The sequence below is a fragment of the Myripristis murdjan genome, chromosome 14 (assembly GCF_902150065.1).
Source record: "Myripristis murdjan chromosome 14, fMyrMur1.1, whole genome shotgun sequence".
In the NCBI taxonomy this organism is placed as follows: Eukaryota; Metazoa; Chordata; class Actinopteri; order Holocentriformes; family Holocentridae; genus Myripristis; species Myripristis murdjan.
In genome coordinates, this window is record NC_043993.1 from 12,207,294 (window position 1) to 12,225,880 (window position 18,587).

An 18,587-nucleotide genomic window follows, 5' to 3' on the forward strand; every position below is an offset into this window, starting at 1 on the left:
GTTTACATCGAGAGCTAACTGCATCAGGCGAGCATTCAAATAGAAGAAACACCACCACATATGCAAAAAGGAAATGAAATGATTGATAACTGGCGGGAAACAGCTGCCTCCGCCACCGGCTCGGTAGCGGCACGGACACGGGAGGCTGTTCCCGCGGAGGGGACGTCTGGTCGCCATGTTTTGTCTGAGGCTGTAGTAACAGGGCGGGGAGGAATCCGGGAGGGCGGGTCTTACCTAGAATACGACTCGCCTTGTTGTGTGTATTCCCGTGCTCGCATCGCCATCTTGTTGCAATCATCTTTTACGTATGCGAGGGTCTACTTTCGGTTTGGTCCGAATAAAAAAATTCCGTGCACTTAGAGGAGAACCACCGAGGACCATCCGCTCGGGGCGCGGGGCAATCGTGCACACGGTGCTTCCTGGAGACTACCGCTCGGTTTTTATCCTCCTTCCGTCCCGGGCCACCGGGTCGCCTGTCGTGAGGGGTTACGCGCAATGAGCATCGATACTCTTTTGGAGGCGGCCAGATATCTGGAATGGCAAGCCCAGCAACAACAGATCACACGTGGTAAGTTGAGGTGAACCGCGGCCGGGCGGAGGGTGCGGGACATGACAGCAGTCACAAATTGTGTCAATTTAGCCTTAAACTAAGTGTTTTTGGGTGACCGGAGCGTGTTACTATCATTGCAGGGCATGCATTTCAATTGGCCCGCCTAGGTAAGGAGCGTCTGCAGTTTTCGCTCGTCGCTTCGCTTTCGGCTCCAAAGAGAACTTATTCCAAGTAACATCCGCGTCATTTTATTGCAAACTTTGTTTTCGCTCAATGCGGAAATGGACAAAGTTGTTTTTCCGAACTACTTTGCGCGCTCTCGATCAGTGTGTGCGTGTGTGCGCGCGTGAGTGTGTTTGTGACCGAGTGACTCAGAGAGAGAGAGAGAGAGAGACGGAGTCCTGTCAGATCACGGCATGTTGCGCCTCCCCGATTTCTATTTCTGCACGTTATGAAGTAGGTACTTTATTGCAGTGGCCAGATCATGTTGGAAAACAAAGGAAGTGATTGGCGCCTAGTATCTGCTGGATGTAAATATGTGTGACGAAAGTGAATCATTTTCTCGGAGGTTACATTAAAATAGTCCTTGTGGAGTCGATTTGCCCTAGTTTTTTGCCGTCGAGGGCCGACAGGGCGGTGGCGAAGAGAGGCTTGCTCTTTACATAATGCCCTGACATTGCTCGGCTATCTTATGACACACTGGGGCGGGCCCCTGCGCGCTCGTTCCGTTTGTGTATATACGCGCGTGTATATGTACGCGCGCGGGTGACCCCCACCCCCTCTCCTTCTCTCGCTGGTCTCTTCATAATCAGAAACTAATATCTTGCAGTGGGAAACACATTGTACATAAACGACACGATGATCTTTTTTTCTGCCCTCTGATGACGTGTCAGACTAATCAACACCCCCCCAGCCTACATACCTCGTGCTTGGACCCGCCCTCAACAACCACGTGCACATACCCCCCCCCCCCCACCCCTCCCCGACCCTCCCCATTCAGCCTACTGACAGTGGCAGGTCACACAGAAAGGGGGGGTAAGTAGGGCAATCTCCCCTGCCCCCCCCCCTCTGCCTCCGTCAATGCAGAAGTTATGTAATTTACGTTTTGCGTGCAGTGGCAGTCGGGAGCATGGCTTAATAGTGTTCCTATATTGATTGTGCACCAATAAGAGGAAAACCGACCATAATCTTAAAAAAAAATCTGTATAAAACAGTAAGTTGTGTGTGCTGTCTTACACTGCACTGCAGGCCTTGGGGTGATTTTTAAAAGAGGCAAAAGCCGGGACAGTTGTGACATGTTTCTTCCAGACAGGACAGCAGAATGATTTGTGCATAGTGGCGTTATGTCGCTTTTCCACAATTAAACACTGTAACATTTAATTTTATTTCCCACTGCAGTTGAACATGTCCCGTACTGTATGTTTATAGAAGTTACCACACAAAGCAGTAAATAAATTTTGTTTACTGCAATAACAATAAAAGAATGTTCCAGGCACCCCAAACAAGTGAAAATGTTATTAGTCTTTATTGATGGTTAATTTAAAAGCAAACCTGTGATTTTGGTGCCAAGATCATCAAGGCTGCTAATACAGATTATTTATCAGGATTACAGCATCAACACCTACAGGGTAATCACGTTTGACAAAATCTTTCATATTCCTTGCCTTACCCTACATAAAAAGCAGTTGTCATAAAAGGGTGTGTCATGTTCAAAGGAGATATGCAGTGTTATTCAACATGACATGCAGACAGGCTCATTGGCATGCAGTGTGTGTGTGTGTGTGGTTTGTTTTATAATGGTAATGTCTGGGCAGTGTGTTGGCATCGTGTAGGTTTGAGGAATCCCTGGGATCTTCTGTTTCTAATGTTGCTGTATCCATAGTAACTGAGGGCTCTTGAGACTTTCTTTGAGTGGTGAACCTGTCTGCCTGTCGTGGTGTGTAGTAAATCCCTCATATTGTTTAGTGCAGGAGTGCCTGTGCTTTATTTGTGTGTAGTGTAGTGTGGGCAGATTCCTGACCTACAGTATGAATGCTTTTTATTTGGCGTGTCAATGCCGCTCCTTCATATGTTGTCATGGTGCCAATTGTAGTTGACCCAGCTGAGTGGCTCCTTGACAACCAGCCACTCCCATTCAGCAGGCTGTCCAATTGGATCCCAGAGGTGAAAAGCATGCCTGGAATGATCCAATCAAACGGCAGACAGAGGGGTGTTCTCTCTGGTTAGGAAACAGACGCAGACACCTTTTCTGCACGTCTCTGCACTGTCTGCTACTGTGATGACATCACTCTGTGTGTGTGTGTGTGTGTGTGGTATTTCATTCCCAAATAAAAGATGTACCATATGAAAAAAGTAACAGTTACTCTGACAAAGTGATTTGTAGCATAACAGTAAAACACCTCGTGGTACTTTATGAAAGTCAGTGGTTAACTTAAATTCTTGCCTGACAAAATTACACTTGAGAAGAGTATATTCTTTACAAGGGTACAATCAATAGACAATAGACAATATTTGTACAGATATTCTATATCTTCAAATTAGAAAATTGCCATGTAAAAACTAGAGAAAACTTATAAGACTAAAACTGTTTGTTTGGTTAAAGAAAATGAACAAAGAAAATGTTGCAAATGCAATGTAGAACTAGAAGAGTGCACAAACATTGGCCAAACTTGTCAAACAATTTTAAGAATCCTCTGAAAACGAGCAAGAGAATAACATTTTTTTAAGTTCGAGAGAGAGAACACAGACACAGCAAGATCCGATATTGAGAATATAGGCAAATGTTGTCGATGTAGATCAGTAAATCAAAATGATAAACTCCAGGCAAAGGCTTTTTGTCCGAAATGGATGTGAATTTAATAGAATCTCTCATAGACCCTTTGTGTCTATATGTACGTGTGTGTGTATATGTGTGTATCTGCGTGTGTGTTTGTGTGTGCTTTGCATTGGTGTATTTATGGAGGATATTTGCACACTGAACATATTTGGTTGGTGGTTCACATATAGGATATATTCAGTTATATTTTGCTGATTTACTTTAGAAATTGAGGACAGATCCTCACATTTCTAACATAATTTATTTCCTGTTTTTTTGTCCTCATATCCAACCACATAATTTGTTTTTCCTCCTTTTCTTTATTCCCCCTTTCCCTTTGCCTTGCTACATTAATTTTCCCTCCTCTTTCTCTCACCACAGAAGAGGAGCAGCGCAAAGAGAAGGAGCTCCTTAACAGGGAGGCAGAGTCAAAGCACGTGGAGGTTTTGACCCCATCAGCCCAGCCAATCAGAGCCAACCACGTCACCTGGGGGGATGACACTCACCGTCAACAGCTACACCCCTCCCCTGCACCTCCACCCCCTTCTCTCCCACCTCCTCAAGTCCCTATTGCTGTCATCCCCATGGTCCCAGTTGTCACAGCGACACCCTCAGTCCCGCCCCTCCCCCTTGCGACGCCCATCGCCGCCGCAGCAACGGCCCTCAACAGTTCCCCGCCGGTTAAGAACTCTTCTTCCCCTCCCTTGCAGCAGCAGCAGCAGCCCACCTCCCGTCACCTGTTGTGCACCCCCCAGATAAAGGTGGAGACCAGTCCACAGCAGATTGGTGGAAAACCCAGCCAATCACAGCCTCAGGTTCAGATTCCATACCCGACTTCCATCAGCACTACTGGTTCCAGTTCCCAGCATGCACTGGTTCCCCAGCAAGCTCCACCCACATCTCAGCCACGGCCCAATGGAGTGACAGTGGAGGACATGAAGGCGATGGATGGGAAGAGACGACCTGGAGGGTCAGTTTGTGTGTGCGTGTAAGAGTAAATTGGAGTAGGATTTCATTTTCCTTTCAAATATTTTTATGTGCCTTTTGCCTGGATAAATGTTTTTTTTTATTATGTTTTCAGGGCGGGGACCAGAGAGGTACACAACAAACTGGAGAAGAACAGGTTGGTCATGACATCTGAAGTTAAACATGATCTCTGTCAGGTGAAAACCTTGTTTCTCCAAATCCAAAACATTTATGGAAATAAGAAAAATCAACCTTGTTTTCAGCTTCACCGCTCTGTATTTTTGAGTTTGTCAAGTGAGGGTTTGAAAAGTTTTCACCAGCCCACACGGTTCATAGCATTTTCCAACCCATGGAGAATCTTTTAATCTTCGAAGTGAAGTTACAGCTGTTCTTGGCATATTTGTAGAAATGAGCAAGACTTTAGAAGTACACAATAAAGAAATCCGCCCCCTCCACCCTCTCGTAACATTGCCTGTCAATTAAGATAGTAGGGGCAAGCTAAACAAACTCCAAGCATTTTACACCAAAAACAACAAAAACAGCTCTTCTATATTAGCCTAGTTATTACTAATAGATTTCCCAGCAGAAAAAAACTGACTTGTATTTGGCTCCTGATGAACACATCCTGTGAAAAAAATAGCTCACCTCATAACATAAATGCGTTTCAGTCCCAGTTTTGAATTTACATGACGTTTACATGCAGTTTTATGTCATGTCTTCTGTGGACATGATTGGCTGCCCCGCTGAGGACAGGGACCTAGACTGACAAAGGAACTGCTCTGCGTGCATGTGATTGGCAGTCAGTGTTGACGTCTCCTTGCGTAGAGCTCACCGGATTGGTCTAGACCTTATGGCAGCAGTGAGATTTTTGGCTGGATCGCACAGTGCAGTCAGACCTAGACTTGGCCCTGTGAGTGAGAGAGTGATCAAATTTACTGGATTGATTGGCCGACCAAAAACATGTTGGTTACTGTCACTCGGCAGCGTGTTGGTCATTGCCTATTGGCTGCTGCTCTTTCAAAATGAATCAGCACACTGCAGCTCATTCCACATTTATCAAACACACAGAGACACAGAGAGAGAGAGACAGACGTAGAGAGTGTAAGTAACCGGTGCTGAGAAATGCGCTTCTGGTGAACAGCCAAGCTCCTGCATTTCCATGATTTTACGCTTGGCCACGCATTCGCAACACGACTAACTCGAAATGGCTGCTTCATATGAAAAATACTGGCCTAACTAAGACATTGGCCAAAAAATGTTTCATGTTTTATTATCCATGTAAAACAAATTTCACAAGTCTCGTTTTTCCATTTCTTAGATAGCCTGCATTGTTCCTCATAAATCTGACCTCATGCGTGACAGTGACTCATCCCTTTTACCCACTGTAAGACACCCTGAGTAAGAACAACACTGGTGTGTGTGTGTGGGGGGGGGGTTAGTGGGCAAAGGGGGCAAGAGGAGATGATGTTTGGCAAAAATATAACCATCAGAACAGGGAAGTAGGCAAATCACCATAGCAGCATAACTATCACAGAAATGTTGAATTTTGTTCTTATGGTGAGAGAACATCAGTGCTACTAGACTGTATAAATAATCAGGGTTTGAAATCCATCAAGTACAAGTGCTGTTCAGGGAACTGAGGTCAAAACAGCTGCTTTCTAAATGTAGTCATGATCTAGCCATACACAAGGTTTTGGCCTAGTCTTGCCATCATCGTGCATGTGCGCACAAATGTTCTCTCTTATATAGTGAGCTACTCTGAGAGTTTGAATATCCTCGTTTGAGAAGAACTGATTAATGTTGATGCATAACCTTATTAGTATTCCTGCGGTATTTTTGGAGGGATAATAATGTTGAAAAAGGACAACCAAAGTTTCATAGCACTCACATCAGCCTGAGAAATTTTCAACAAATAACACCAAAATGACATTTATCTGTACTTAAAGAGGTGAAAATCACTAAAATTGGAGAAGCAAGGTTTTCAGCTGTAGGGGTCATTGTTAATTTCTCAAGCAAATTCTCGTTTTATTAATTTGTTACTGAAACTTTTACAAGGCACCAGTAAACCAAAAACTTTACCTAAGCTTAAACAAAGTGTTGCTCTTCTCTTGTTTTTGCATCTCGGCCCTTCAGACGAGCGCATTTGAAGGAGTGTTTTGAGACGCTGAAGAAGAACGTTCCAAACGTGGACGAGAAGAAAACCTCCAACCTGAGCGTTCTCCGCAGCGCCTTGCGATACATACAGGTAGAGTCCAAAAACATTCTCTCATTTTTTCCCTGACACGTTCCCAGAATCGGTGCTTTGATCAGACTCTTGCCGGCCTTGATCACCAAATATTCACTCACAATAGCAGCTTTTTACAAAATGAAATCCAACATGCTGTTCAGTTGTTCATACTTCTCTGGTCTGTCATCTATCAGTTTAACTCTGATGCCAGTAAACACCTAGGTCTAGTGTAATTGAAATGCACAGCGTGTGTTAAGCATACGACAGTTGTGTGCTGGTTAGTCTCATGACATGGTGTCACCAAAGCAGTTTCTGTCAAGATCAAGAATCGTCTTTTTTCCCCCTGCAGTAGGGCTACATTTTAACATTTGGTGAGAATATTAATTTGCATGTTGTATATAAATTGTTTTCAGTCTACAAAGTTAGGTGGAGGAACTCTTCAGTCCTCGCTGAAGTTACTGATAGCCTGGAGGCAGATGCAGTGGTTTCGTTTGAAGCCTTGGAGCTTCAGGACTTTGAATTGCACGGAGGAAGTTATGAGTCAGTGGAAGGGGCTCGGTTAGGCAACGAGCTGAGGGAATTCGTGGAAGATCAAAGCAAGATAGGCCCAGAATGTTCTGGTTGAAAAATCTTGAGTTAACCTCCAGGGAACGCATCAGGAGATATTTGGATATGGTGCTGGGCTAAGTCCCTGGTGTGGAAAATCTGTACTGCAAAATTCAATTTTATGTTTAAAGCTTGCTGAAGGCAGATTTATCATTCCAGTCACCAATTTTGATGTGCAATTTAATGAAGAGCACAAACATTGAACTTCATTCATTCATTTATTTAAACAAGCTAGGGAATCACCCAGGACCTACGTGGAATCGTGTCATAGACCGGGTTACCACAGGTCATGGGATTTATGGAAAGTCAAGGAATTTAATAAATTCTTTGGAAAAGTAATGGAATATTAGGGAATTTTGTCAGCCTCATTTTTTAAAAACTCCGTTTGTAGTTATTCACCCCTCATAATACTTATTTCTCTTTCCCTGCAGAACAGAATAACAATCAACCGTTTAAGATCTCAGAGGCTGAAGTGTTTAAAACTTCATTCAAGAAAAAAAAAAACGAATTTTGCAATTACATACAGTAGGTCATGGAAACTCAACATTTTAGTCATGGAAAGTCACAGACAAGTCAGGGAATTTAACATTTATCAAAGAGCAGAAACTTATCAGGACAGGAACCATACAATACTGCTCTATAAAGGCAGTTGTCAGGACCAGGATGCAGAGCTAAAATCACTAGAAATTTGCCCGGACCGTTGTAGTTAAAATGTACTGGGACTGTGAACGCTGCCTCCCCCTGCCTCTCTGTCACTGCTTCTCTTGAGCTTTCATGCTCTGATACTTTGTGTGTGTGTGTGTGTGTGTGTGTGTGTGTGTGTGTGTGTGTGTGTGTGTGTGTGTGTGTGTGTGTGTGTGTGTGTGTGTGTGTGTGTAAGCTGTACGTTGAACCCAGAGTGGTTATAGATGCCTACAGGTCGTCACACATGTACACGCACGTCCCTCTTTGTAGCTCTCTTATCTGTGGATTAACCCACTTTGCAGCAAGCAGATCAGTTAGATTACAAAGACATGGAGGATTTTTTTTTAAAATGATTTGTTATTTTTGATTTTCTATTTATGATTTGTGATTTTTTTTTTTTTTTAAAGGATTTGTTTTAGACATGTCCATGCATGTTCCGTTTATTTCAAATTAAAGATCACCCTTTTCCTGTTATTTTGTTGTCAAGATCACTTGTGATGTAACAGTACATTCAGCTAATGGTTCGGTTAAAAATACAATACTGGGCTCACAGTGCAGTGTTACCACAATATTATGAACAAAATCCATGACCAATGCTTTATGTAAGTTAAATTTTTATCTATTTACGATTTTTAAAGCCAGCTCAAATAAAATGTGAGACCCCTCCTTTGTCTCGTCAGTTAACTTGTTACTGGTTCCTTCTTTAATTGAAAAGCCAGAAGCTGCCGCATAACAGAACTAAAACTTGACAGAGCTCCCGAGTCCATCTTGTTGCATCTGTCTGCGTGCTGCAGTGTGATGATCCACGCTTAAACCTGCTGCCCTCACACTCTTTAATGTTCAAACACTGCGAAAGAAAAAACGCCATTCGAATGTTTTGTATCAGATCACAGCTAAAATTGCCAACATTGTTTCAACTTAAAGATGCGTGTTTTCACATTTTTCATTGCAAAATTCATGTCTCAGACAAGCCTATTAATCGCATACAGGCCTGTCCTGATCCTTTGTGTGTTGCCGTACGGTTTGACTGACTTGGGTTTTTTGAATGCTGGTACCAGTAATTTGTATGAAAGCTGCCAGTAATTAACATTTTATTGGATTAAAAAAATGACACGGCAAAACATTTCATGTATTACACCCTCCATGATTTTTCTTGTCGGCAGGTTGGACAAGCCTCTGAAATGGTGTTTAGAACATGTGACACTAAAACTGAAAGTGAAACTAAAGTAATTCTTTTAGGTGAGTTTGCTGCCCACTGTGCCGACTCAGTGGCAAGTCAACTCGTTACTACCTTGAATTATTTCATAAAACAATTATGAAACAGAAACAAAAATGCAGAAAAGAGAATCAAACTTCATTGCAGGCGTTTGAAAAGCTTTAAGATATGGGATTCTTTGGATTGGATTTCAGGTCTCCTGCAGACCTCTCCTAGGTCTGCATCGTTCTCCAAACCCTCACTCCCCCGCCCACCCCATTTTTTCCTCCCACCTTCTCTCTTCCCATTTCTCCTCCTGTAAATCTGCCTCTCCCTCCCTCTCCCTGAGCCATGTGAGATGTGAGCACATGGCTAGCGCGAGCCTAATGACATCACCGTCTCCCGCCCGCCCCCACTGAGCTCTGCACCTCTCCCTTGTAGAGAGACGGAGAGATACTGGATGTGCTGTGTTCTTGCTGAGCGTGCTCCTCTGGTTTCGTGTGGCAGGTGATGTGTTTCCACAGCGATAATGGAGGAGGCAATGCAGCAATGCATCCGGGATCGTTTTGTTTCCTTTCCTGGACTTTTTTTTTTCCCCTTTTCATTCCCTTTTCCTCTCTCACTATAAGTTCCGTTCACAACATTATAAGAACATTATATGATTTTTCTTTAGAGCAAATGTTGCCTGTCTTTTTTTTTTTTTTTTTTTTTTTTTTTTTTGCAATTAGATGGCGCCCCCAGGCTTTTATTGTAAACATTGCATTCACAATGTAGGAATCTCTCTTTGCCCGTCTCTTCCTGTGTTTCCTGACTGCCTTTAGAACACTTGGTAACCATAGCAACAGGCGGCAGGTGGCCAGTGCACTGTAGGCAGTCTGTTCCTCCATGTCTGTCTTCATAGAAGTGTGTGTGTGTGTGTGTGTGTGTGCGTGTGCGTTCTGGCTCGTCTGCGTGGTCGTTGCCCTATCAGCGCAGTGCATCGACGTGTGTGAGGTGACATTCAGACAAAACGAATCAAATTTTTCATTGATACGTATGATTGAGCAGCGATGTGAGCTTTCAGGATTTCCTCTTCTTATTGTATACCTCACATTCATCGCTACTGGAGACTCCAGTGCTGTTGTTTTTCTTCTGCTGTGTCCTTAACCTTGTGATGAGGACAAGTTCTCATGGATATGTATTATATGAAATTAAAGCAGATGTGACACCTGTCAGGCCAGATATTACACCTGAGTCTTTTCACCTTCTTCATGAGAGAGCAAGTGTTGAAAGAGGAAGGGTGAATAAGATGTGGATGGAGCGGAGGAGGGAAAAATGGAGGGGGAAGGGTGCCCAAGGGAGCCATAAATGGAGTTAGGGGGGTGGAAGGAGACGGTGCTGGCTAAGGAGGAGGAGGAGGAGGAGGGGGCTGGTAGTGATCTGAAGCACCCCACTGGCACACGCCCAGTCACATCACTCCTTATATGTAATTACCCCTATGCCTCACCCAATTAGATCCCTCCTTATGTTCTCCTACAAACTGCTGCTCAAACAACCAAATCCTTGTGGATGAGGTTGCCAAGGAAACGGCTATGGGTGGCAGCTGTTTCCTTGGTGATTTGCTGCGGGACCAGTGTGGTGTGGTGTTTTTTTTTTTTGTTTGTTTTTTTTTCATCAAGACCCAACACCTTGAAATTGTGTAAATGGAAACACACACACACACACACACACACACACACACACACACACATGCAGGTGTATTGCCTCTGTGGCTAAACAAACACACAGAGAGAATAGCTTTGTGTTTCAGTTGGCCTTGTTATCCTTTGTTTTGCAGTAATGTCATTCTTTGTCTTGTTGAAGTTGTGTGTGAGAAGTTTATTCAGAAGCCGCTCTAGCATGACACAATATGAACTAAAACAAACATACACATGCTCACATGCACACACACAGAGGGGAGGGGGGAGGTGTCGAGCTGTTACAGGTTGGAAGAGTTCACTGGGTCTGGGCTGGTAGCAGTTGCAAAGAGGGCTCTGTATTTGGAAGGGAGTGGAGAGGGAAGCAGGCGCGCGTGTGGAGCCATCACGTGCCTGCCGAGAGTAAACAGCTTTGCTCACTGAACTGGGTGTCCTGTAGTAGGATCATGTCTCCCCATATGCTCATTTTCTGCCCTCTGTTCTTTTCATTTCTCTCCTCGCCTGCTGGAAACAAAGTCTTCCGCCCAGCCGCAGTGGCCGGCACATCCCAGAACTCGTCGTGACTATTCAGGGAGACAGCTGCACTTTTTAGAACAGAGGGGGGGACCTCTGAATGATCACTGGTTACCTGCCAAAGCAGCTGCTAATTTGGTGAAACTAACCAACCACTTGGCTTGGGCTTAGAGTTACACCGATTAATCTAATCTGATTAATTACTGATATATCGGATCAGTATCTGCCTTATTAAAAACATTTGATTCTGGCATGTCCATGATATCAAAGAGACTATTCTCTTGCTTTATTAAAAAAAAAAAAATTGTAATATAATCTGACAGTCTCTCTCTCTTTTTTTATTTGTTATTGTCTTTGTCAAGCTAGTATTTGTTTTCTTGTTTACTTTTTTGCATAGTAATGTTCTAATTCAGAGATACCAAATATTGGCACGGGCATACTGGTGACTAGTACAAGTTTCAATTTTTTATTATTATAATTTGTGTTTTTTTTTTTTTTCTCACCCTGCTTACTGCCAACATAAACCCTTAATTACCTCCTTCTCCCTCCTTTCACCCTTTTCCAGATCTCCATCCTCTTCGCTTATACATGCCCCCCCACCACCACCTCTAACTCCCTCTCTTTCTAACCTCCTTCCTCCTCCTCTCCCTGTAATCTGTGTTAATGTCCTAAGCCTGCCGTTCTGTTTTGGTGTTCATCCGTCATCTGACCCTCACAGAAACTGGGTCACAGTGGCAGAGTAGTGCGGCTGGGAACGCTCTGCTCCCCTCTCTTTATCTCTCTCAGTTTCTCTTGCACTCTCTTGTTTTCACTTGTCATCCACATGCACACATGTGTTACTCAATCTAGTCCTGTGCTAGAATCATAATGTCTTTCATTCAGATAGACACACAGCCCATAGAGAGCCTATAGTAAACCGGTGACATCAGAGTTGTGGGGAGGCTTGTGATTGGTTGAGTCAGAGGGTGGCAAAATGTCGACTCCCAGTTTGACCCTGTTCTCATATAACATGAGCATGAAATCCAGGAAAGGGGAGGAGCATAAATAAATGTCACAGAAAGCAGTTTTTGTGTGCATGCTTGTGTTTTCATGCGTGCATACATTCACACTTGTGTAATTGTGTGACAGAGGACATTAGGATCATTAATTAGTTCTATGAAAACTTTTGTGTCTCAGACTTGTGTAGAGATGAGGGAGCGGCTGACACTGTTGAGTTCCATTCCCTCTAAATAATAATTCAGTTGTACTGTCTCACACTACAGTGACCCCATAGTAATAAATAAGTGGTCCTTGTGTCCGCCTTTGACCATGGTGTGAACTGTCCACCGTTGACATTTGTTCAACAATACATTTTGTCAATGAGGAATGTGTGCACAACATGCAGTAGATCCTCACCTGTATCATGTCTGTTTCCCCGCAAGACTCTGAAGCGTAAGGAGAAGGAGTACGAGCACGAGATGGAGCGCTTGGCGAGGGAGAAGATTGCGACACAGCAGCGGCTGGCGGAGCTGAAGAACGAGCTGAGCCAGTGCATGGATGTGTTGGAGATCGACAGAGTCCTGCGACAGACCATCCAGCCAGAGGACGACCAAGCCTCCACCTCCACTGCCTCAGGTACGATGAGGAGATCCAGAACATTAACCACACACACATCGTGGCAGTAATTTGTAAATTCTGTGCCTATACCTGATACTGTTCTATAGATCTATTCACAATATGGGGGTGTTATATACTATACCTATTATATCAATATTTGATCTGAACTAAGAATCTGATACATTTAAGTGGCATCTGAAATTCTGTGCACAATGACTTAACAGTAAATATACGTTATATTATAACACTTCCCTGCTTGGTGTGTGAAGGAAATGTGAGCAACTGTTGTTTTTTTGTAAATTAATTCAGAGCGAGAGTTCAAAACTGAGTCATACTGCACCAATGCAAAATTATAAAATGGAAGTTAGTGGGTATTCACCCAGACAATGTGTTCATCTTACTGCAGAACAATTTTTTTGAATGCAGCCTGTTTACCGTAGGTGTATGAGGAAGTAGTTGTGGCATGTACTCTTGACGGTGAACTACTGCTTACTTCCACTTCTGTTTTACTAGAAATTTGAGGTAAAGGGATTTGCACTGGAATTGGATCAAAGCAGGCAGATTTTTCAGCCGGGATGGTGCTCAACAACACCCCGACATCAAGGCTAGCATGCCAAAATTTTTCTGGCCTTTGTGGACTGGTGTGACAGCTCCTACAGTGTGAATACTAATATGCTGTTCATTTCCTGACACATCCTAAACCCACCTGTGATGTTGCAATATATTGTGAAAAGACAGCTCATGTGGACTGGCCAAAGTCAAACATATCGAGCTTCTTCATCTCAGACAAGAAATTATGTCTCTATGAACACGGAGCTCAGTCACTGTTTGTAGCACAATGCCATGTAGCGTTGAAACGATTGCATGAGGAACTTGAATTGAGCTTGAATTCCATTACTGAAAATCGTCCATTCAGATTGTCTGCCTTGAAACTGCGTTTCATATCCAGGACCCTATACAGTGGTCCATGGAGCGCAGTCATTATGATTACTGTGACACAAAACTGATTTCACTGCACGAGCTGCAAACTATGGTATTGAGATGGAGGAAGGGAGAGAAAACAAGTGAAGAGCGTGAAAAGGCAGGTTTGTCTAGAACACGGCAGAAAGTGTGTAAACTTTGGGACCTATAACAGCTGCAGCCAGTGTTTTCCACAACCAGACACTAATAATGTCTCTCCTCTGATCTACAGAAGGGGAAGACAACTTCGAGCAGGACATGGACGAGGACGTCTCCGCTCCCCCAGCTGCAGTGTCCCTCCCCAAACCCGCCGCCCCCATCTCCATCCCCCATCCCCAAGCCCAGCCACTCCTCACCCCTCACTTGTCGATCCAGCACACGACTCTGCCTCTCTCTGGAGTCCTGACCTCGCCCTCCGTCTCTGCCCCTCCTCCACCTCAGGCCATCGCCCCAGCTCCTGCTCCGGCTCCCGCTCCAACCCCTGCGCCAGCCATCCATCCCCTGCAGACGCCGGCCGTGCAGGTGCAGCCCACCGTCATCGCCCACGCTGCCGTCTCCCACCCGTCGGTCATCCAGGCCGTCAATCACGCTCTGCCAGCCAATCACAAGCACCTGACGCACATTGCCCCCTCGCCTGGCCCCGTCTCCTCCACCCCTCAGCCAATCGCAGCAGCCCCAGCTGCTGCGGCCGCCGCCACTCACCAGCCAATCACAGCCCAGCCCATTGGACACATCACCGTTCACCCGGTGGCACATCTGGGGGGTCCCCTCCCGTCCCACCTCCCAACCCTCTACCCCCAGGGTGTCTCTGTCTCCCAGCCTACCATGGTGGGCCACATCACCCACACCTTCACCCACCACACGCTGCCCCACGTCCAGGCTAACGCTAACGGGGCACAGGTGAACGGTGCGACCGTGGTGAGCCAGGGGAGCCCGTCCCTAGGGAAGCCGACAGCCGTGCTTGCCCCCCACCCGCAGCTGGTGGGGCAAGCTGCCGTCCTCAACCCCGTCACAATGGTTACTGTTCCACCCTTTCCTGTCAGCACACTCAAACTGGCCTGAAAGATTGAAAAACAAACTAAAACTGGGGGTGGATGGATGGATGGAAGAGATAGAGAACACAGATGTATTCATCAGCAGGATCAGGGCCAAGTGAACCTCCTGGATCGGAGCTTGAGTTACTTCAAGTGGTAGTGGAGCATTTCTGACAGATTAATGGGATTGTCTGGACTCAAAATGACAATAATCAACTTTGGTAACAGGTCCATGTGTTTTTATCTGTTTCTAAGTGGAGGGTTAAAAAAAATAATCTGAAAGCAGAGTCAGTGGGTCAGGCCGCTCTTTGTGAACACAGGACTGTGATGCTTGTCCCTGCTGCAGAGACAGGACCATTGTCTTTTTTTCCTTGCCTCCCTCTCACCTTCCTTGCTTGCTTCCTTACTTCCTTCTCCCTTTTCTTCCTTCTTTCTTCCCCTACAACCAGAAGCACTAACGTAATAAGCTCAGTTCATACTCAGGCATCCGGGATTTACCTTAACTATTCACTCACTCACTTATTTAGGAGAAATGTATGAAAGGGAGTCATTTCAGATTAGAGTGTTGCAGTAGTGGTTCTGTATTCAGGTACTCATATGATGTCATCTTGAAAGCGCCAAGCTCACATCATGGTGTTGGCAGAATGATGTCACTCATGTTTTTGAGAAAAGGAGAAACGAGCTCAAAGGTTAATGGGTTTCTTTAGCCGCTCTGAAATGCAGCCAGACTTGGTATCCTAATTAATCACACTCAGTTATGTTTAAATTATTAAATGTGAACCAGATCAGGGGCACATGATAGATCTATCTGCAAAACACGGCCAAAGCATTATGTTAATTAAGAATGTAATATTGTCATTAAAGGATGACTGCAATGCCACAGCAAAAAGTGATGTATTGGCTACTCAACCTTACCCATTTGGATAAATTTACACCCCTAAGCTAATACTTACCACAGCAACAAATTCACCGTGATAAGTTAATGCGGTTAAGGCCTTTGTGAATGAATGCAACACTGACAGCAGTCTCTCTGTGTGGCTTTATATACAGTTACATGTGATAAATTACCTCGCGGTGAAGCCATTTACAGAGTTCCCGCATCAGTGTCACTGAAGAATGTCAGACTGCATGTACTTTGGCTGTCAGTCACTGGCCAGGAACAGGTTCTCTTCTAGATAACCCCAACTGCAGATTTAAAATGTGATAGCAGCAGTCAGGATGTCCCAAAATAGTCGTAAAAGTTAGTCGGGGAAGCCAAGGCAGCTATGATTGGTTTCACTGATTTTCCGCTAAGCTTGAGACGATATCATTTGAGCAGCGGGGAGTTTCATCTGATTTTTGTTTTGTCCCTGATGCATAAATGCAGCGTCCTCCAGTTTCAATGTTTTTGTCCCACAATGCAAAGCTTTGGAACGATGTTGATGCTCTTGGCCAGTGGGTTGCAACAATTAAATGATGTCCATCAAGACAGAAGCCATCTTTATTTTCGGTCTTTCATGCTCTCTTCTAATGGCTTTTGAAGGAGAAGCAGTGATGTCAGAAAAGCTCTTGTACTTGTCTAATGCTGTCAGGTCACTACGATTCTTATGTTTCAGGTGGAATGTGACCAGCTGGTTTCTCTGGTAGAAATTAAACTTAAATCCATAGATTTCTGTCAGTGGAGAATATCTGTTTATTCATTTAAAGTGCACACATTTGAGGGTTTTTTTTTTTTCGTTTTTTTTTTTGGCCAAAAGAGGCTTTGGCGCTGCCCGGGAAACCAGCCCATGTTACATTTCATTATTCGCAATGTCCTCTTGTGCATCACATCGGTTTTGAAGTGAAATATTGTTCATCAGCCAAGATTGTCTCTTGAATCCAACTGAAGCCTGTGGCAGAATGTTTGGACAGCAGTTTCCAGTGGGAAAGAGGGCCACACCATCACGACGGCCACCAACACCGTCAAAGATTGTAAAGTTCTCCCACACGCCTCATTTCTGTGTATTGGTTTCATTTCAGAGAGAACAAGGATGATGCATCAACAGGTTTTGTGAAGGAGGGAAAGATGATACCATCACAGTCATGTTCACACACTTCCAGCATTGTGGTGTGGCCTTTTATAACCACTGGTAACTGGTCCACAAACATTTAGTGACAGGCTTGTTGTCACTGTTACTGTTAACTTTAATGGAGAGCAATACAAGTTTTCATTCACTGTACTCAAATGCAGTGGCTCCCTCTGCTGCCACATCTCAGACCGTGTGCTGCTGTTACACAAAACACACCTGGGGAACAACGCAAGAGTTCCTCCACACCTCTAGAGAATTTGGAGAACAATGGAAAATGTGTTTGATTGTTATATGGTCTTGGAAAAGATTTGGACAAGCACAAAAAAAAAAAAAAACTTAAAGGATGGAAAAGTTATTGCTCAGTCCTGACTACAAACACTGATATTTTGCATATTGTCAAGCGTTTTATAATGTTTTTCCATTGGTTACACAGCCTTCTAGTCAGTCCGGCCGCCATTAACAGACAGTACTGAACATTGACCAAAAGCCTCAGATTCACTCAAGAGAAAAGTCTGGAGAAAGTTTGGAGTTTTGAAATGGAAAGATGTATTGGGGGCCCTGAGAATGAACACCCATCTTACTGTATGTGTGTGTGAGCGTGTGTGAGCGTGTGTGTGTGTGTGTGTGTGTGTGTGTTTTTACGTATACTCTAAACGTTCATGGCTTCACAGCCTTCTTGCCAGCCTATACATGTATCTGTCCACATGTACGTCTCTCCCTCACATCGTAATATCTGTATCAGTTCCCATCAGTTAATGTGTATGTACTCAATGTTACGTGGATCTACTCTTTGCCTCTTTTGCTGTTTCTGTATGTACGTATGCATAATGTGACTATATTCACTATGTTTTATATTCTGTACTATAGTTAATCCTACTGTACCTGTAGCATGGCTCAGTTTTGGTTGTAGAATTTGCCCTGTGCATGACGGTGTGTGTGCAGCGAGTGAGATATTTTTTTATACGCAGGTGATTTATGGTATGAGTCTGTTCGGGTGCTATCGTGTGTGCCTATACTCAGTTTTCCTGAACACTGTGACAACATTGGCAAAACACATACGCACGTACACATGAGAGAATTGGGAGAAGAAAAAAAAAATATATAAACTGTCATTAATTGTTTTGGATGTTTAAGTTTCCCTTTTTTTGTGAGATAGCCTGAGACATGGAGTGGAAAAAAGTAAAAAACAAAAAAGATTTTACTCTTTTCTCGATAAGATAATGTCTAATATTCAATCTGAGTTTTATAATATTTGTATGTATGAAATTTTTGTAAATTTGTGATCGTATGCACGTTTTGGCATATGAGTGTACGTATCGTAAAATTTTACCCATGCCTGTTTTTTTTCTTTTTTTCTTTTGTTTTCTGTTGAGTTTTTTGCATGTAGATTGCTGTTTGTTTTTGATTTGTTTTTTTTTTTTGTTTTTTTTGTATGTTTCATTATTTTTGGGACCATGTACAATACTGTATAACGTGGGCAGGATCTTGGACCTCATGCTACATTGATATTATATATGAATATAAAATCATGTTTTCCCTATGGAGAAAGTTTTAAGTTATATATCGCCTGTACATTTTGGGCTGCCTTTTAGATCTAACTGTCCACTGTTTAAGATAACAATGATAATGGATAAAAAAAAATATTAATGATGAAGAATTATGCTGATGAAATAATAAAGATTCTTAATAAATCTTATTACATTTACAACACAATGTG

The 18,587-nt window shown here is 43.7% G+C and overlaps 1 protein-coding gene across 1 annotated transcript; it reads left to right on the forward strand.

Annotated features, from left to right (window-relative positions):
• The first annotated feature begins 264 nt into the window (after positions 1–264).
• Positions 265–18,580, forward strand: mntb (MAX network transcriptional repressor b). The gene is made up of 6 exons (XM_030068064.1): positions 265–568; positions 3,747–4,335; positions 4,447–4,488; positions 6,465–6,576; positions 12,654–12,846; positions 14,021–18,580. The coding sequence occupies exons 1-6, from the start codon at positions 496–498 to the stop codon at positions 14,848–14,850; spliced, it is 1,839 nt and encodes a 612-aa protein (XP_029923924.1). The 5' UTR covers positions 265–495; the 3' UTR covers positions 14,851–18,580.
• Positions 18,581–18,587: the final 7 nt, after the last annotated feature.

Bases quoted from the DNA above. Each gene is read 5' to 3' on its own strand.
- mntb (XM_030068064.1), top strand. From the start codon at position 496: ATGAGCATCGATACTCTTTTGGAGGCGGCCAGATATCTGGAATGGCAA. The intron at 569-3,746 runs GTAAGTTGAGGT...CTCTCACCACAG, and splicing joins GCAACAACAGATCACACGTG to AAGAGGAGCAGCGCAAAGAG. The intron at 4,336-4,446 runs GTCAGTTTGTGT...TTATGTTTTCAG, and splicing joins GGGAAGAGACGACCTGGAGG to GGCGGGGACCAGAGAGGTAC.